Below are 22,053 nucleotides of genomic sequence, written 5' to 3' on the forward strand. Positions count from 1 at the left end.
CTATAAACTGTCACACTGTAGACATCATAGCGATATGACTGAAAACTTGTTAAAGCTACGTTAAAAATCTAAATCACACTCACACACACACACGGTGTTCTGATGTGTTAACTTTGGCAAATCGTTCAGATATTTTGGTGCTTCGAGTATGTGAATTTCATTCAGTGCTGCAGCAAGCCACTGCATCCAATCAAAATCAAGTTGTTCAAATTTGAATTCTTTTCCTACAGAATCGAGACAAGTGGAGCACACAAATGGAATTGACTCATAAATATGCAATTTTTCACTGCGAGTCCATGTTTGTACAAATACATCCTTTCCCTCAAATACACATGTAATGGCCTCTCTCTGGAATATTGTCATAGTTTTGATGTTATACTTACAAAGTATCCTGTTGAAATCAATTGCCTTCAGCTGATGTACTATGCACCACTGTTACATGCTGTTGGTTAGTTGGCATTACATACTAAAGATGACAACTCATGAAATCCAATAGATGTCACTAGCACAAAACTCTGAAATATCTGTATGGTCTGCCAAGGTGTAAATAGGTTTAACACATTGGAACCTTGGCTAGTGAAGATGATGACATAATAGAATGTGAAGATTTCAAATGGAAAAATGTAGTTTAACTGTAAACAAGACTGATCTTGAACTCTTGACAAAAGTTAGCTATGTAAAAATGTTGCTTACAACATACAGCCATGGATAAAAGCTCAGCACACTATACAACTTAAATATGCATAACATTAAGGTCTCAGAGTTTTTCAGAAAGAAAAAAAAACATCCTGGCATTAAGGGCATACAGATTATCCCAATTTGCCATCAAATATGGCCACCAGTACTACCGTAACATATGAAAACTTTCAAATTACTTATCTAAAAAATTGCTCATCACAAGTTTACTAATTTGGTATGAAGGGATTTTACTTTTATACAAATAATTCTGATCCATTGTGAAATACGGTCACAGGTAATAAAATAAAAATAATATATATATATATATATATATATATATATATATATATATATATATATATATATATATATATATATATATATAAACTCTAAATGACTTCTTTCACAGGTAATAAAATAAAAATAATATATATATATATATATATATATATATATATAAAAACCCTAAATGACTTCTTTTAAAAATTGTGCAACAGAGTTTTAGCAGATATAAAAATGATGCAGATATACCATGAAATATGGCTACTGCTAATAACAAAAAACAATACGAGCTTTTATTTGCACTTCTCAACAACTACTCAGTAGAATTTGATCAATCAAACACCTTTTGCTTTTATATAAATGATGACAATCCACTATAAAATATGTCTGCAATTATTACAGATTTTTTAAAAAAATGTACTCTATGAAACCACTCAAAAGAATTTGACAACTGGTAAATGACACTGATGTACCATCCAGTATGGATGAAGATACAAAATATATAGAGAAGCACTGACAAATTTGTTTGCATAATATGTGCATTTGACAGCATGGGAAGGCATTTATACAGAAAGCATCATACTAACCCCAATTTCGTGACCAACGGCAAATTCATTTAGCTATTAGACAGATGACAGTCAGGCAAGTGCTCACAGCCCCACTTTGGCCTCTTCTTATTGCAACAGTTTACCATAAATTATTTGTGAATATTTTTTTCAAACATAAAAATCCTGATGTCAACACTACTCTGACAGTCTGTAAACATCTAACAAATTCTAAATGAAAATCAAATTATTTAGTTGGGATATTGTTGCTTTTCTCTGTACTTCAAAGAATGTTTTCAAATTTATTGACAGTTTACAGCAAAACATATTATATATAATTTCTTAAATATTATTAACTTTATAACACAGTTTTAAACTTCATAAAATATTTTTTAAAGTTTATAAGATCTCTTTTATAATATATGGTAACTAAGATGGAAATTTTATAAGAAATTTTTCATAAACAGTTTAATTCACATTCCGTATAAGAAATGAACATTATGAACAATCTGATGAATGAAATATCTAACAGATTATCTCAAATATTTGAATATAATTTTTGTTGGATTAATACTTTTCCACATTTCAATAGTATCTTAAATAATTCAGAAGATGATTGTATATGCTTTTTAATATCTTCATCTTTAAAGATAGACTTATGGGTGATACTTCCAGAGGATGAAATTTTGTATTTGCTTCAGGGATGATTTTCTCTCTCACAGTCTTTTTTTAAGATTTTCTTATTACCTGGTTAGTAACAATGATTTCTGCACATAATTTCTTTTTTTCAATCAACATCAGGTATTTTTTTAAATATAATCCTAAAATCTATAATTTTTCTTAAAGGAGCATTGCATTATCTCTCAGAAAACAATTGAGGATTTCTGTAAATTTGAGGAATTCCTCAACTCTTTCCAGAATAAAAATGCTGTAAAGTGTTATATTGCCAAACTGAACAGTTATGTTGCATCTTTTCCACCATATCTACTTCCCACAGCAACAACAAAAACTGATATTAGCTAAAGTATCCTAAGCAAAAGAATTTAAAAAATATCAATCTGCATTTAATAAAATATGAATGATTCAAGAAACCGGAAATAAAGGAGCTACTTGTCTGTTACACAGGGGCTCGTATCGTTGAAAACAGTTGTCCTGTCATACATATACTATATCATAACTGCTAGTTATGATATAGTACATGTATGACAGGTCACTTGTGAGCAACGATACGAGCTCCCGTGGTCTGTTATTTTTATATTGTTCTAGATTTGTATTTTGTTTTCTTAGAATAACTTTAATGTTTGTAATTTTTTAAATAAGTATAATAAATATGAATTCGATTTGCAATGGACGTTTGATTATATATTAATAGGTTCACTATCGTATCCTAAGAAGTGTTTAACAGAGACACAAAACTAGTAATATAGTTCTATTTAGGTATATTTTAGTTGTTTAAGTATATACTATAGTGAAATAGACTATAGCATGTCAATAACAAATCGATTGGTTAGCCTAAAAATAGCATAAACCCCATTTGATACTTGGAAAGATAGTTGAGATTGAGTAGAGATAAATTACATACTATTATGGAAAAAAATGAATAGTCTTCAACATGCGCTTGCAATTACCTGTAAATTTCAAGGAAACTAACGAAATTTACTTAAAACCCCATGGCAGTTAATATAAAAGCAAGGCTTGACGTTGACTATTTTAAATGTTATTGTGATAGGACAGAACAACTGCCCCTATAGCTCAGTGGTTAGAGCACTGGTCTCGTAAACCAGGGGTCGTGAGTTCGACTCTCACTGGGGGCACTAGTATTTTTCTCCTTTTTTTTTTTTCTTCTTTCTTTCTTACTCATTTATGTATACAATTTATTATGTTTTAAGTCTCATATACAAACTATATTTTTTAAAATAAATTCTTTTAATTTATATTCAGAAGGAATAAACATCTCAATTCAAAATGTCACAAAAATCTTGTAAAGTGGCTTTCTAGTTGTTGAATCTCAAATGTATTACAGATTGAACTTCTTAGGGAAAACAAAACTGAGATAAAGGGTTACTTTAATTATTTTTCCTTTCAAAGGCAGTTAAACAATATAATGCTTAAATCAATGTTTCTATAACACTCGAGTTTACCATGAAACAACATATTTAGTTTGAACTGACATTTAATGCCATTAATTATGATATTACATTCAGGAATACATCAGTTTAATTGCCACACATATTTCAGTCTTCTAATATTTATAATTTGTTATAACAATAATTGATTATATTATCTTATAGGACCATTTAGGATTGTTGCATCAGGGCTTAACTGCAAGTAATTTTTTATTTATTCTCCTGTTTTATAAAAGAATCTTTTAAAAACAACACACTTCACTGTTCCTTTACATGCTGTTTTCAACAGATGTTGCTATGTACATGTACACTTGATAAGAATTTTTTTTAAAAAATAGTTCCTTTCCCCTCCTGAAATGATACCATCAATTACAAAAAAACAATGTCCATCTTATAAAATCTGAAAAAATTATCATGTACTTTTGGTTGCTGAGTCTATTGGTATTAAAGGTAACGAGTGCTGATTAATCAGCTGAAGTTTGCCTGCAGTTACCCATCCCTAAATCGAAGATTCCATAAAGTGACTTGATGTATTATTTTAAACTCTGTCTAAACACGTTTTATTTCTTCATATTTTTCTGTGATATCTTTATTATTTTTAATCTGATAGTAAAGTGTCAATGACCAAATTTGTTCAGGCCAGCTACAGCCAGCTCTGATTAAGGTCCCATGTTAGTATGTAAACTTACATTGCTAATCAGGTGACATATTTTGCTCATTTTGAAATTTATGCTGAAAAATAGTTCATAAGCTATGCCCAGCACATATTCCTTATGGAATTAATAATACAAAGTATCCTCTTCCATTCCGTTACTTCTGATGGGATTGCTTTAAGAAGGCACAAATCAGGGCTTTACCCACAGAGGTGTCACATGCTCTTTTGCATTTGGTTAGGATTTCTAATGAGTTGAGCTCTGTTAGAGGAACAAAGATTTATTCATGAAATATTAAACTTTTTCTTCACAATGCAATGTTTACAGGGTGATAAGTATGTATTTACTGTTAATAAAAATATTAGCCATGAATCACAAGCTTAAAGAAATTACTAAGATCAAAAACAAAGGCAGTTGACAATGAATGAGTTCCCTAGTGAGCCTCAGTGGATAAATATTATTAATATGGCTATTCATATAGGTGTGAAAGCAAATTATTGGAATGGAACCTCAATGGATGAATATTAATACGGTCATTGAAATAGGTGTGAAAGCAAATGATGGGAACGTAAATTTGCATTATTCAAAACTATGTTCATACATGTAATTGGTATGGTTATGGACTTAGTTTTTGTGCAGGAATATTGTACTGTGTAAATTTATTATCTAATCAGCAACAAAAGATTACATTTTGTTAACAAAATTGTACTTTTTTTTAACTCACATTATCTCAACCATATAGTAGTGGGGTTTTTTAGCATCTACCACCTGGACAAGGAACTAACTTGTACATGAATTGTACATTCCTAGTTAGGTTTTAAATTTGCCATAGGATTTTACACACTATATATACTGCAATACCTGAAATCATGAAACTGCTGTGAGGGTATGCATCATGAGGTGTACTCTGCCCTTGTGACAAAAGTAGGTCACTATGTCATGCTTACCTGATTTTGGTTACATTGTGTTTTAAGTTTAGTTTATAAGCTTGGTTCATGCTAGAATCATCTAACTAACTAACTAACCAACTATATATATATATATATATTGTTAGGTAGTTAGTTAGATGATTCTAACACATACCATACATATTTGGCTATGTCCAGCTTGCCAACTGCACTGACCCGGCTCTAGAATTGTTGTTGTTGTAGGGTTTAACACTATTTTTCAGTGACCGCTCTGGTGTCGATGTGGTTAAAGCATCCCACTCAGATGTGGGAGGTCGTGGGTTCAATCCCCGGCCGAGTCATACCAAAGACTTACAAAAATGGTACTAACAGCTGCCTCGCTTGGTGCTCAGCATTAGGAGGTTAATGTTGGAACTGGTTGGCCTGGTGTCAGGATATTGTGACGGGGTGGGACATCATGCTGCGTGTCTGTGGCATGATGCCCCAGTGCTAGACATCACTATAAACTGCCACACTGCAGACATCATAGCGATATGACTGAAAAATTGTTAAAGCTACGTTAAAATTCCAAATCACACACACTCGCACCATTTTTCAGCACAGGCTATACATGGCGGCTTGTATACATGGTGGAGGAAGAACCCTGAAAAACCCCAGAAAGAACCACCAACCCTCTAGAACTGCATAAAAAGCCAGCAGATCTGTTTTTATGCAGTTTGTTGCGAGTTATTAGTAAAACAAACAACACAGACCCTGATCTCTTTGTGCATTTTGTAATGACAGATCACGGTCTCTTAAAACTTAAAGATATTTATTAGCAAATTTCCAAATTGTTCATTTGAACAAATCCCAAAGTTCTAACAATCACAAAAATAATAGAAGAATTAGCATTGACACTGACATTACAATAATCTGAATAAGAAATGTTACCAAACAACATTTACTGTGATTTCATTTTTTAACCTGTGTAATTTTTTTTTATTTGTGGAAAAAAACACTTTTTACAGAATTTAAACAAGTGGAGTGGAGAAGGGATTTAGTTGGTACCATTAAAGGATTTCTTGGATCATAGTTTTAGAAAGCACAAAATCAGCAGATATACATATCTTATGCAGAATTTAGAATTCACAGTCAATGAATCACAATGAGTTTCATATTATGAACAAGTAAAACAAAAATTCTTCTGTAAATGAAGGAATGGTGGGTGAGGGAAAGGGGAAGTTGGTCTTATAATGTTTTTTGGAAAAATTAAAAAATTTCTAATGCTTGTATGACATCATGCACGTTTGATGCAATATTTTTAAAATGTGCTGAACAGGATCTTTTTATTGCAAGCCTTGGATAGAAATGGATTAAAATTATTCAGTATGCGTTATTAATTTCACGTGAATCAAGGTTCATATGACATCTTGAAAAAGTTTGGAAAGTTGATTTTTTTCTTTGAAAGGTCTTTTAATTTCTTGAAAAGCTCCTTGAACTATGTCCAGAACTCCTGGAATTTACCTTTTGAAATATCAAACATTAATATTCAATTAAAATATATCACTTTTTCATTCAGAATTTTTGTTATCTATGCATTTTCCAAGCATAATGACAAAATAAATACTGTAGAACCTGTCTTGGAAGACCACCAATTATGTCAAGAAATAATGATCTCTCAAGACAGGTGGTCTCTCATAAAAGGTCATAACACTATATAATCAATTAATCTGTGCATGGAGATCCTGGTCTCTCAAAACAGTTGGACTCTTATAGCAGTGGTCTCTCAAGACATGTTTTTATTGTAAAATGGAATAAAGTTGGATGGAACAAATGACATAACATTAGTGGTTACAAGATGGAATCACATCTCTTTGCTGTAATGGCATGCTGATCACATTTGCAAGTGTCATTCTTAAAAACCTAATCTTGTTTCAATGATGGACTGTTACACTCCTTTGAAGTTTTAGACATCTTTGAAAAGTATCAGGGAAAACTATCTAGGGCTATATAAAATATATGAAATAAGCAGAAGTTTAAGATTCTGTGTATTATAGTACAAATCCAAATCAAAATCTTTATTCAGTAGACCACATAGTATTGTTGTGTATTTATTTTGAGTTATGTTTGGTTGTCTTGCAGATAATATGCCTAATGGCATCATGATATCACATGTATCACGTGGTTATCTATATATGAAGTGTAAACAAAAACATGATATATCATGATATTTATTACTGATAGTATGTCAAAAATATGTTCGTCACTGTAGTTTATTGGATTTGATGCTTATTTCAGGAATATGAGGAACGACAGTTGCGATGGGAACATCGAGAGGTGGAGCTGGAGAGGAATATTGCCACCATGGAAAAACAGGCAGAGGAAATTGCAGGAGCAGCATCCAAGGTCAGATAACTCTTAACACACAATCTATACTTTTATGAATTTACACTTTTTGTAATTTTTACCATATATTTCCAAATTTTAATTATATCATGACACCAATTATTCGTTAAAAATATATTTCCAATAAATAGTATCAGTTGACATTTCTCAATTGAGCACTTCATTTTTAAGACTATGCTGCATCTGCACAAGATGTTTTGGTGAGCTAATGTTTAATAATTCCTTCTTCCACATAATAATGAGCAAATTAATAAGATTTTCTGTTAATTACAAGGATCAATACCCCTGTATAGATGTTTTCAAATTAATTTTTGTATTCAGATGCACATAAGATATATAATGTTAAGCAATACATGGAAACATGTGGTTGGTAGTTTCAAACCCAACTTAGACTGCTCCAGTGGCCTAGTGGTTAGAGCATCCACTTTGGATATGGGAGGTTGGGAGTTCGAACTCTGGCTGAGTCATACCAAAGACTTTTAAAAATTGTACTAACAGCTGCCTCACTTGGCGCTCAGCATTAAGAGGTTAGTGTTACGACTGGTCAGCCTGGTGTCAGAATAATGTGACTGGGTGGAACATCAGTGTGTGAGCGTGATTTGGATTTTTAACATAGCTTTAACAATTTTTCAGTCATATCACTACAATGTCTGCATTGTGGTATTTTGCCTCAAATGACCTGATTATTTCTGGCATAAGGTCTTCTCTTGCCAGCAACCCAAAAACCTCTAAACAAGCAAAACCTTGCTCAAAATAATTTGACTTGAAGCATTTCCAGTTTTTGACATTCTGCTGTATCATTTTCGGAAAGAATAATGTAACCAATAATGAATTATAGTTGTAAAGTCCATTTCTCATCTTGTTGACAACTGTTTTAATTAGAGTTCTAAAGTCCAAGTTTTTCTCATTTTGTTGATCACCATTTTAAAAGAGTAAGATTTATATTTACTTGATATGCAGCACCAGACAAGAGTTTCATTATTTTGAGTGCATTATGATAATACACTGCTATAAATACATATTAAGGGAAATTTTAGGTACCTATTTATATGTTTCCGATGGCATTAATTTTCTTTGGATAACAAATGTGCTTTAAAACTAAATCATTTTTCAGTTTGAAGAGGCTGTTGGTAGTTTGCCTAATTCGAAGCTGCCATTGTCCAATCAACTAGAACAGGCCATAGCCACTATCAAGAGCAATGTCAGGGTCATTTTGGACACACAGGCAGAGAACAAGAGATTGAAGGATGTAAGAATACAGACTGTATTTAATTTCTTCTTCAGCTATATTCTTTTTAAGTCAGTTTTTTCATAGACAGTTTATAATTAAAAGTAGAAAAGTTGAACTTCTTGAGAAAAAAAAGCCAAATATGGTGTGTTAGTAAAATATGTCTTTATATTATCTGGTTTCAGAGCTCTTAAGAATCACCCTTTTATATATTCTTATGAGTGTCTAGCATATACTCACTTTTATACTCACTTATAAGTTGGGTCCAGCTATAAAGAACATAGACCCTGATCTGCTGTTGAATAGTGCATTGGCAGATTAGAGTTTTTCTTGCTGCTCCTAACAATCTTTGTAGACCCAAATATGCTAGAGTATTATGGATCCAACTTATATGTGAGTATATACGGTACTTGTTTTAGGCAGATATTAATATCCATAATCAACTTCCATCCATGCATAAACATTCTTTTGTAGTCATTGGTCTCTGTGGTAAATACATTCACTTACAGTGTAATATTTTGGACTACATATTACCTACCTTATGCATGTCATCATTAGTTTAGGACCAAAAGATTGCAGCTCCTCTTCCAGTCCATCAAAACAAGGAACTATAACTCTTTTCAGGTTGTTATGCACAGTATAGCAGCCACTACATGCCAGAAGTTCATATAATGATTCCCTAACAACGAATACCAGTATTGTGCTTTACAATCAGTCTTCTTTGATTTCCTCAAGAACAAAACTTACATACATGTGAAATTATGTGATTTATTTTCTGTGGCTGGCTTGCTTAAAATGTCAAAGTGGCATGGGCAGTAAAATATGCCTCAGAAACTGCACATCTATGCAGGACTTCAAGTGTACTTTACAGTTATGTCATAGAAAACAGTATTCCAGTTAAGCAATATTTTTTCATTCAAACTAGTTTACATTTCTTGCAAATACAGCAAGGGTCACCTTCTGCCTCAAATTAAGGCACGTCAATTTCAATAAAAGGCACACCTTGCAACCAAGAAGGTCCACATGAAAGGAAATGGGTATCAGTCTATGGTTTAAAGACAGAAGTGAGTTCTATTATTTTCTTTAACTGTTGGTTTGAACTGTGTTTGATTGGATTTTAATTGCTTTAGCTATCTTTTGTGACAATAGCGACTTTTATTTTCTCTCCTTTGTCATTATCTTTGGGGAGATTAGTCTTCTTAATTATTTGATTCTTTTCTGCAAAACAAGTATCTTTTGTTATTAGTCCACAACCAGTCACTGCAGTTACCACTTTTTTTTTATTACATCTTGCCCAGTACCTTTTCCTTCTCATTGAAGATGTTTATGGCTTGAGGGCTTGAGTAGAGGGATTTGTCAGCTTCTTTGAGTTGGTTGCAGGTGTCACACCATGACTATTATGACCTTTTTCATAAAGTCTTAGTCAGTTTTACTTTCTTCTATGTCTTTTACTGTTTATGAATTGGATTTAAAAACTGTCCTCTGTAAGAACATTTGATCTACAACTGCAGGGTTTATTTTATGTCTAAAAATGTGGATGGGAAATTATCCCCTCCATTTGAAAATAAAGATACATTTTCTGAATATAGGTGGGGTTTAATAACAAAATAAGGTAAATCTTGCAAATATTTTTGCAGTGATTGATGTTTCTGAGCAGGTTTTGAGAAATTGACATGAATCCAGCAATCACATGCTCTAAACTAGACCCTGCAGCTAAATTTTTAATTGGTGGATAGTTTCCACATTTCCACATTTTTTTTAAAAAGCAGATTAACTCCACCCAGACAAAAGTTACAGGCACCGCAAGCAATCATTCAAATTGTATGTTATGGAGGAAGGTGCGTTTTTCCTAATAAATGGGATCCTTTCATTGTTTCATACATTTCGGAATGGTTCCAGGCTTCCTATGTCAAGGGGCCACAGAGTGTGACTGAAATGGGGTGGGAGAGCAAAGAGAATAATATTATGTTGCTTTGCATATTGCTTTATTCCCATTCATGCTTGGGATCTGTATTGATCATACAGGAGAAGCCATGGTTCTGATGGATACAATCCTTACACATACCATAGGTACTCACTTATAAATCATGTAAATCTGCAAACAACATAAACCCTGATCTACCATCACATAATGTGTCAGCTGATCAGGGTCTATGTTATTTGTTCTACTAATTACTCTTACAAACTGCCAATACCCAAATCTGTCATTGCATTATGTGATGACAGATAAGAGTCTATGCAGTTTGCAATTTGATCTGATTTATACATGAATATAGATGGCACTTAATAAAATATTTCTCACACATCATTGCTTTACTGTACAGTCACAGTAACTGTACCAGAAACCACATGTCTTATGCCTTCCAGATGTATCTATTTTGTCTGTATTATTGATATTTTATGGTTTGTCCTATAAATTGGATCTAGTTATGATTTTTTGTTTAGCTGTTCAAAGTATGTCATTATATTTTCTTCAGAAGTGTTTATTGCTTGTGTTGTTGACAGTATGCAGGTTTTCATAAGAGCTAAATAAATTCAGCAAAAAAAATAAAATTCCAGTACCATTACAGAGATAAAGTTTTGCCATTCTCACACAATCCAAGGTGAATAGTATAGTCTGATAAGTATAGACAAGCCCTATTCTTGTTATACTGTCAGTAAGTCTGACCTCCTGATTAAGACTGAACAATGGATTTGGGGATGATTTTACAATATCAGTGTAAACAGTAACTATTACTCACTGGCACTGCAGTGATTTTGGTATACTATGAAGTCTAGGAGATGTCTTTACAGACACACTTTTGTTTCTTCTTTCAAATCAAGGTAAATGTTTATAAGAGTACATGTATTTAGATTACAGTGATGATAATTTCTGTGCACCTTGCTGAAATTCAGAAAGAGAGATATTAATGTTTTTATATATAATGTTAATAAAGAAAACTTATACTCGTCATGAATTTATAAATCCAACAAATATGATTTGTACTGCAGGTTATCAATATCACAAAATCATGGTTTACGTAGTACACAGGTTAGCAAAACGTATCAGGATCTTCCATAGATAAAATACTTATGGGTGTTTCATGTGACTTTTGTTAATCTGGTAACAACAGTGTGCAAGGATTTGCTGGATACTTGCTTAGCATTCGGAATCATAGAGAAAATGGCAAAGAAAAGGGTGTAGGAAATTTAGTTATATTATGCATGTGCAAATGTAATAAAAAATACTCTCACAGCAGTGGTCTCACAAGACAGGTTTTACTGTAATAATACACTCGATAAACATATAAATCTCTTTTAGTGCCACACCCATACCAAAAAGGTCACTGTAACCTATATTTCATTGTTGCATTTAGTTTGTGGCCACATATTTTCTTTGCACTCTCAGTGCCAACTATTCTGTATAGTATCATGAACCTTGAGGGTGTGTCTGTGTTGGTACTACACTCTCTTTTCAGTAGTATTTTATGCTTCACTGACTTGGATTTTAGTTTGAGTCTGATGTTTATGTTTCAGTCACGGTTCATGCTAAAAACTTGAAATTGATGATAATACGTGTCTCTTTTATTATGACACTTTACAACAAATAGGCTCATCATGACCAATATTCCTTAACTAACTTTGCTTAACTTTTTGCATTTAACTCATGAGATTTTAGCATATTACATGCATACTATTCTGCATAGAATCATAATATTCGGTGAGTGGATGCATTTTAAGAACATCGACATCCTTTTTTGCTAAGTGGCCAATATTTCATGGTCAGTAACTTTCTCTTTCTTCATATTTTGTGTTCAAACTTAATTTCATGAGACTTTGTTTATGTTCCAGTCATGAAGAGAATTTTTTGCTTCGTCCATATCTGTTACTAAGGGTCATTGTGACCTACATTTTACACTGATTCATCTATGCTAGACCTATATACACCCTGTCTATCTTAGAAGACTCTTTCAGACCAATATAGTTGGAAGTGGAATATTTATTCCATGGTAAAATTTCCTTTTTAACTATGTATTGTACATTGTGATATATTACCCACAAAAGGTTGACTGTGCATTTTACATTGTGATACATTTTTCTCAACAGGTTAACTATGCATTGTACATTGTGATATATTACCCTCAACAGGTTGACTATGCATTGTACATTGTGATATATTACCCTCAACAGGTTGACTATGCATTGTACATTGTGATATATTACCCTCAACAGGTTAACTATGCATTGTACATTGTGATATATTACCCTCAACAGGTTAACTATGCATTGTACATTGTGATATATTACCCTCAACAGGTTGACTATGCATTGTACATTGTGATATATTACCCTCAACAGGTTGACTATGCATTGTACATTGTGATATATTACCCTCAACAGGTTAACTATGCATTGTACATTGTGATATATTACCCTCAACAGGTTAACTATGTATTGTACATTGTGATATATTACCCTCAACAGGTTGACTATGCATTGTACATTGTGATATATTACCCTCAACAGGCCCCGAGTGGCCGAGTGGTCTAAAGCGCTCTCCGTTACGGATCACTGCCATCTCACCTCTGTCTGCGTGGGTTCGAGTCTCAGATTCAGCCAATGTGGGTATGTGAGAAAGCTTGCCAGTAGCTTCTCGTGGGTCGGTGGTTCTTTCCGGGGTTTTCCCGGGTTCTTCCTCCACCATTAATACTGGCCGCCATGTATAGCCTATCTTGTGCTGAAAAATGGCGTTAAACCCCACAACAACAACAACAACAACAACCCTCAACAGGTTGACTATGCATTGTACATTGTGATATATTACCCTCAACAGGTTAACTATGCATTGTACATTGTGATATATTACCCTCAACAGGTTAACTATGCATTGTACATTGTGATATATTACCCTCAACAGGTTAACTATGCATTGTACATTGTGATATATTACCCTTAACAGGTTAACTATGCATTGTACATGTAAATGAGTATAAGAGTAAGGTGAGTGGACAACATACTGCATGCTTTTAATGTGAGGCCTCAGTTGTAGTGGCTAATCAAGGTAATTATTGATGCATGAATTATGTACTGTTGGCTGTCACTCCAAGATTACTCAAAATCTAAGACTTTTCATCCAGTAAAATCTGGCTTTTTGTGGTGGGGTGGAGGTGGGGTGGACAGTGATAATTGATTTTCAAGGAGATTGTAAGAACAGTGATAACAAAAAATTAAAGCAACATTAATCTGTTTCTTATGAACCTAATATCTGTATTTTGATATGATAGAAAAAAAATTGTATTTTGTACCCTGCTGGTGTAGCTAGGTAGGTAGATGGTGAATGGATAGATAGCTAGGTAGGTATGTAGGTAGGTAGTGGGTGGATTGGAGGTAGTATCACATTATATCAGCACATGTGTATGTGAGCTATGTAACTGTTGCTTACTCGCTGTTTTCATCATTTCCAGGTGATTTTCTATAGCATGAGCACATCAAATAGGACACTTCTTTATTAGAGTCAGGAAGATTTTGAGTTTATCTCACATTTTTTTCCAAATTTTTAAGTCAAAATAATGGAGCCTCCTTAATAATCAGGGTGGTATCACATATGAACTTATTTGTCTGGTTAAAATCTAAACTGCCAATGGTAGGTGTGTGTGCTTTCTATTACAGATAATTCTATGACATCTTTTCTTGTTTTGACTATAGAAAAACAAAGAATTAGAAAAAGTACTTAAAGAAACAGAGAAGTTGCTGATACAGCGTGACAAATTAATTGCTGAACTTCGACTCCGAATGCCTGCATCTGCAGAAAGAGACGAGATGATTTTGCAGGCAACATCGAAGGTGACAGAGGCAATGAAGAATCAGAGCACTAGGCGTGACTATGAGACTGAACAGTCTATAAAGATTGCTCATTCAACTATATCCAGTCTACAGGTACTGATCAGACTTCTGACTTTCATTACAGTAGCAAAGAGTTGTCTAAATGATCCAGAGTTCATTAAGTAGCAAAGAGTTGTCTGAATGATCCAGAGTTCATTACAGTAGCAAAGAGTTGTCTAAATGATCCAGAGTTTTGAATTTTCATGCCTGGTTTATATGTTATTACATTTAAAACCAGTTCACTAAGAATAACATTTCCTTTGATTTATACTTTGTTAGTGATGCAAAAGTTCAAACTTGAGATTCAAAATTATTTCAAAGGCAACAGAAGTATAATATTACAAATAGGGCAGATTTTGTATCTTTTAGGCAGCTGTGGGTCACTTAGAAATGTACATATATTCATATTCTAGTACTACCATGCACCTGTAAATGGTTACAGTTTTGATCACCTACCATATCTACACACATTTACATCAAGTCTAAGCACAAACAATATAGACCATTATCTGCCAGCTCATTCTTCACCAGATGATCTGAGTCTAAGCAGTTTGGTAGAGTAATCAGTAGAACAAACAACACAGACCCTGATCTGATGGTGCATTATGTGATGGCAGATCAGGGTCTATGTAGTTTGTAGTTGGACTCTTCTTATATGCAAGTATATCACCAAATTGTTGTAAGTGCAGAGTAGATAGCGATTAAATGCTGTAAGGTGGTGAGAAAGGCTAACATTAAATGAATTTATGGTTTGGAGAAAAGAGCTATCTTCAAATGGATTTATGTTTTCTAATTTTCCATTAAATACAAAATAATGAAGAATCCAGTGACAAATCTATTGCAGGTAACTTTATTAAGAAGAAAGGGGTGTTTTCAAAGTTCATAAGTAATTTTAAAAAAGTACATCCATAAAATACGAAATAGCTTCATAATTGGTTACAGCATCATATTCTTTATTAAAATTTCATTTAAATTTCAAAATATTTGCTACAAACAAACCCATGTTAAATTCTTTGTGTTATATCTATGGACAGGATACATTTCTATGTGATTTTTCTGTTTTATAGGCACGGTTGCAACAGAAAGAAGAGACAATTGAGAAATATCAGGAACTTTTAAATCAGGCACGCACTGAAATGCAGGATATGAACAAGCGCCAAGAGAAAGAACTGAAAGCAATGCAGGAGAAGATACACATGAACACTGATGCTGCTTTCAGCAAATTCAAGGAAGCCACTCATCAGCTAATGGCTAAACAGATGGCCCAACCAATTAGTAACAAACAGGTTAGGCTCTTGTTTTTCATATATCAAATTTAAGTACTTTTAGGTTTTCTTGAATTTACATGGCATGATAAATCTCTTACATTAGCGTGATATATCTATTATACTGCTATGTTATATCAATTATATGAATATGTTATGTCATACTATCCTTCATGTCAGTCTTACTGAAAAATGATACATTGTATTTTAATTAAAGTCAGTGATGTTAATCTCTCTTTGTTCAAACTACACCACTCCCTCGATAACTCGCACCCTGATAACTCACGAACCCACTTATAACATGGTGTCAGGAGTGGATCCCATTTTTTGAACCTGAAAATACCCCAAAAATGTATCCCTATTTGTTGAACTTGAAGAAAATCACAATCATAATTGGTAATGGAAACTTTGATGTATCGCTCGTTTTATCGTTGTAAACGGTAGATTGGACCTGGAAATTTGAATCAACACTATGAAATATCAAATTTAAAAATAGCTCATACAATTGATTACATTTTCTTTCCAAATGACATTCCAAGTACACCGCAATTAACGATATGTAAGGAAATTTCGAGCAATGAAAATGTCAATTATGCCGAGTGGAGGCAGTACTTTAAAAAATAAATACAAATTAAATAATTTTTTTATCAATTGAAGTTTGTGTTCTAGTTCCATCTTTTAGTTCCTTTTAAGTGTAATCATCATAAATGCAATGTGTCCTCTTGTAATTAAAAGTAAAATGTGTCAATATACCGTAACAGCTATGTCCACATGCGTTACTCTGAGAACCTAATTAAGTGCCGATCATGTTTTGATAACTGACTTGCAGAAGTATTTGTTGTATTGTTGCACTGAGTTAAAAGCTGGCCTCCTTTGTATTATCACGTTCATAATGTCTTTTGAATTTTAAAAAAAGGAGGTGGAATAAAAGAAAAGTTAAAAGGCACAAAAATCGAACTAACTTAAAATCTAGCTACCTCGGTCGTATATCTGGTGAACTTCATTTGATCAGTCGAACACTGTAATAAACATTATTGTGTATGTAACAGAAACTACCTTAGATTAACGGACTCTTTCATAACTGTGATCAAAGATAACAAGGCAGCCAAGCGAAATGAATACTTTTTAAAATATAGATCTTGATTTCACAGATACGGACCATTTGTGAGCAAGTGAGTTTCAGAGAATTCTTGAACTGGCATTTAGAGATATTCTCAGGGGTGATAAGAAATTTCAGTATTACTTCCGTTGAAATCATGAATTAACATTGTATTAATTGAACAATAAAAAATGGAGTTTCGATGTAGATGTGTCAAGAAATAAATGTTGCATGTTTTTGAGAAAAAAAAGGAATCTTGTTTGGTGGTGTATCAACAGTTAGTCTAGTTCCCAAATTATTGACTACCGATTTGGTAAGATACTATTAAACACCATTATGGGAACCAGACTCATCAAGAAAATAAATAACAGTGACGTAATGCACAGATTTTTTGTGTACACGTAATGGTTGTTCTAACCAGTTGGAATGATCTTTCATATGTTGGATATTTTGAGAAAAAAAATGTTATTTAAACAGAATTTTAAAAAGCGCAATGGTTTTATCAATGTCAAAGTGATTTTTTTTTAATTTTTGGAGATCCCTCAGTAACTCGCGCCTCGCTTATAGTGCAGTTTATGTTTGTGGACCCCATTGTGCGCGAGCTATCGAGGGAGAGGTGTATTATTATCATTAACTTTTTTTTGCAAGGTAATATAACACACATAAATACATACATATATGCATGCATGCATGCATGCATACATACATACATACATACATACATACATACATACATACATACATACATACATATATGCATACATACTTGGGTTAATGTTGAATTTTATACATATACTGAATATTAACCTGTGTTTTAGCAGGGTGGATGGGAATTTCAAGCCTGTTTCATTCTGTTTCATCTAGAGCCAAAGAAAGAAAAATAAACTGCTTAGTCATCCTGACCTGCCAACCCTCATGATTTTGGCATAAATTTCATGACTTCGATAATGATTCACAAATTCACTCAGCATGCAGAAAAAAACACGAATTCCCAAGTTAAATCATGAATAAAATAACTTTATCCCATTGAGTGCTAGTCAAAATGGCAGCAGTGGTCATAGAATTGATGATCTATCAGTTGGCAGCTTATCATATTAACATGTTGAACTCAAAAACAATTTTACACTCATACAGTTAATATCCAACAATAAAAAATGTTTCAGATATAATTATAAATGACAAAGTTTTTGATTTCTTGCTCCAGTTAAAACTTTATCCTATCTGGAGTGGGTGCCATGTTATTTTCCATATTATCTACCAAATTTCTTATTAAAAATCATAAAATTTGAATGGAATGCTCTGCATTGTGAGAATTTTAAAAATGGGGATAATCCTTTTCAGATCCAACGCCTACAAGAGCTGGAAGATATAGTGGCAGAACACGAGAATGCCTTTGCAGCAATGAGTGAAAAGATCAAACAGAGAGATGCAGAGATTTTAACCCTGCGTACCAAACTCCACCAACAGGAGACTAGGACAACTGGGGAGAAGGAAAAGTAAGGAAGAAACCTACTTTCACATGTCACTAATAAAATAGGCTCTTGCACGAAAACAACACTATTAATATCCTGTTATCATTAAATAATATAAAAACTTGATCCCCCATTTTAGCCACATGTTTTATGCACAGTTCTTCAAAAATGAGGTTTGATGTGCTTAATCATGGGAAGAATCAAAATCAGTCAGTAGCATCCATCCTTCACAGCACCATTAATATTTTGGACTACATCAACAAAATTCTGGTAATGCAATTGGTCAGTAATCAGGATGTAAAATCAAGTGGGATTTTACATATTATTCTAGCAGGGGTGTATTAAATTCAACATGGTCAAATCATGTGACTCACCATGGAGTTTGATGATTGGCAGTAGATTACTGAGTAAAACAAAATGGCGGAAACCCAATTTAAAAATTAAGATGCAAATATCTAATTTATGATCCAAATTTATGAGATGATTTTATTATATATCATCATCATCATCATCAGTCCCTTAACCCAAGAGGTCCTTGGGGCACCACGGTTGACTTTACAACCAATTCTCTCCATCTTTCCCTGTTCTTGACTGCTCTTTGGGAATCTCCAAATCCTATGCCTGTCCTTTCCTTAATGTTGTCTTCCCACCTCTTTTTCTGTCTGTCTCTTTTTCTGCACCCTCACACTGTGCCTTGTTAGATTGTTTTTGCCAGTCCAGATGATCTTGAGACATGACCGTACCACTACAGTTTATGCTTTTTTACTGTGGTCAAGAGGTCTTCATAGGATCTGATGGCTCATTGGATTCTGTTGTGGACTTCTTTGTTGATTACATGGTCAATGTATGAGATGCCCAAGATCTTGCGGTAGCATCTCATTTCGAAGGTTTGAATCATTCTTTGTAGATCTGATGTGAGTGTCCATGTTTTACAAGCTTACAGAAAGATGGATATGATATATAGAAATGAGTTAATATATGGTTTATTTTAAGTGGAAATTATCCCATATCTTATGTTACATGTTTAGGCTTGAATAAACAGTAACAAAAGAAAGAGTGAAAACAACAAGCTTTGAAAAATGTAACAAATGATTTATTTCCCTGGAAAAATACTGTAAAAATTAAAAAATAAGAACTTACAGTTTTAAGAATCAAATCCAAAAATAATCCAAGAATAATCCACGAATTAAATTGTAGAAGTTCTAACAATGAAATGTTCTAATGAATTCAAATTCGAGTCCCAATGAAGAATTCAGGATGGAAGGCGATGACTTATACTGTAGCTGTTATTGTGCTGTTGTATCTTCAGTTCTGTGTTATTCACAAACAATAATCTGGTGTTTGAATTTCCCAATAAAATTTAATGAAATGTCTTTGTCCAAGAATTCAATGTGAACCTCATATATTTCCAAGAAAAAAGAATTAATCCTTTTGAATCCAAATAATTCGAATAAACATTAAGATGTAATTCCCAAACTGGCCACAAACACACAAACACCTTGACATCAAGTGTTTTAAGCCCTGACCGAGAAAAAACTCTATAAACAAACATTATACAGTAACTTAAACACAGAACAAATTCCCAGATGAGGTTAACTTTCCAGAATCTTCAAGACATATTTACGTCTAAAATCACGTAATCCCAGTATGACCCTGACAAAAACCAATCATTTTACTCTAAGAATAAGATAAAAATAAAAAGCTGTTTACTTGTGTCAGTGATTTCTGAAATCAAGGTTGGGAACTAGGTCAGCTTTAGATGTTTACAGCTGAAGAGTCAAAGTCAAACTATTTTCTGAAAAAAATATAAAATTCCTAGTAAACAAAACTACATTATTTTTGACATGTAATGAAATTAAAAATATAAAGATTTTAAAACTTACAATCAATTAAATTAAATCAAATATAAATTAAATTAAATATACATGAAAGATTGTAATTAAATAAGGCTTATTCATCAAAAGGAGATAACTACCACAACTAGCATGATATTTGTTAACAATCGTCCCCATTGCCAGCAGTGGCAGCTAAAAGATTCACAATACATACTAACAATGACATTTTTCATGAAAAGAGTCAGTATGGTGCCAGAAATGCTTTTGAGGTAATAAATTTATTACATGTTCAGAATGTTAAGACCATTTATGACATTGTACATCCATTGCCTCAAGCTCCAAGTGCATGGGATTCTAGATTTTCATAGCATTCCATACATCCTCTGACTTGTAACCAATACTACAGCCGTGGTCTGGACTAATATGATACAGATCATTAGTTGGAGCAACAATATATATATATATATATATATATATATATATATATATATATATATATATATATATATATATATATATATATATATATATATATATCAATTGATATATAAATTATAATAGTTTTCTTGATGATACTATGTCACTACACACACCCTGACTTACAATACTTGATGACATTGTACTGTAATACAAAATATCTGATAAAATTCAGATTTCCTGATGTTATTAACAGATAACTGACAGGTAAATGCAAATTTTCAAATGTTCTGGTGATTTTGTGTATATATTTTGGGAATGTAAGTGTGAAGCAAAGGTGGGTTGTACATTTTAAATACTAGCATATTTACAAAACTGCCAGTTAGAGCTAAGAAGAAACTAAGGGAAAGTCTGTTACATTTTGATTAATTTTAAATACCATATATACTTGCTTATAAGTCTGATTCAACCACAAACTGTGCTGGCAGATATGGGTCTGTGCAGTTTGCTAGGAATAATCATTAGAACATTGACCCTTATCTGCCAGTACATTATGTGATGATATATTTGGGTTGATGTTGTTAGTAGCCAGTCCTGACTTATAATTGAGTATATACAGTTGTATTATGTACAACCTATTTTCTCAGAGACAAATACCCTTATATACATCATAATATATTACAGTATGAGTATGTCTTAGGGGAAATTAAAACATGTACTTGTTAGGGGGAAATAAAGCATGGGTATGTGTTAGGGGGAATTAAAATGTGTACTTGTGATGGGGAAATAAAACATGGGTATGTGTTAGGGGGAATTAAAGCATGGACATGGGTTATGAGGAATTAAAGCAGTTGTATGTGTTATGAGAAATAAAGCATGGGTATGTGTTGGGGGAATTGAAGCATGGGCATGGTTATGACGAATTAAAGCAGTTGTATGTGTTAGGGGAAACAAAACATGGGTATGTGTTAGGGGGAATTAAAGCATGGGCATGGGTTATGAGGAATTAAAGCAGTTGTATGTGTTATGGGAAATAAAGCATGAGTATGTGTTAGGGGGAATTAAAGCATGGGCATGGGTTATGAGGAATTAAAGCAGTTGTATGTGTTAGGGGAAATAAAGCATGGGTATGTGTTAGCATGGGCATGGGTTATGAGGAATCAAAGCAATCATATGCGTTAGGGGAATTAAAGCATGGGTGTGGGTTATGAGGAATTAAAGCAATTGTATGTGTTAGGGGACTTAAAGCATGGGTGTGGGTTATGAGGAATTAAGCCAATCATATGTGTTAGGGGAAT

General features: G+C 33.1%; 1 protein-coding gene and 1 non-coding gene across 3 annotated transcripts in view; both read left to right on the forward strand.

Annotated features, from left to right (window-relative positions):
• The window catches only part of LOC149773054 (centrosomal protein of 290 kDa-like), a 175,172-nt gene that overhangs the window by 83,209 nt on the left and 69,910 nt on the right, over positions 1-22,053 (forward strand). For both annotated transcript variants that reach the window (XM_089946845.1, XM_089946846.1), the window contains exons 36-40: positions 7,470-7,577; positions 8,692-8,826; positions 14,491-14,721; positions 15,735-15,953; positions 18,373-18,527. In XM_089946845.1, the coding sequence (XP_089802971.1) occupies positions 7,470-7,577; positions 8,692-8,826; positions 14,491-14,721; positions 15,735-15,953; positions 18,373-18,527 (848 nt within the window). The remainder of the gene's footprint in view (positions 1-7,469; positions 7,578-8,691; positions 8,827-14,490; positions 14,722-15,734; positions 15,954-18,372; positions 18,528-22,053) is intronic.
• Positions 3,247-3,319, forward strand: Trnat-cgu (transfer RNA threonine (anticodon CGU)). Its single transcript has one exon. It is a non-coding gene; the product is annotated as a tRNA-Thr (tRNA).

The sequence above is a fragment of the Sinohyriopsis cumingii genome, unplaced genomic scaffold (genome assembly GCF_028554795.1).
Source record: "Sinohyriopsis cumingii isolate HCF-2022 unplaced genomic scaffold, ASM2855479v2 utg000913l, whole genome shotgun sequence".
In the NCBI taxonomy this organism is placed as follows: domain Eukaryota; kingdom Metazoa; phylum Mollusca; class Bivalvia; order Unionida; family Unionidae; genus Sinohyriopsis; species Sinohyriopsis cumingii.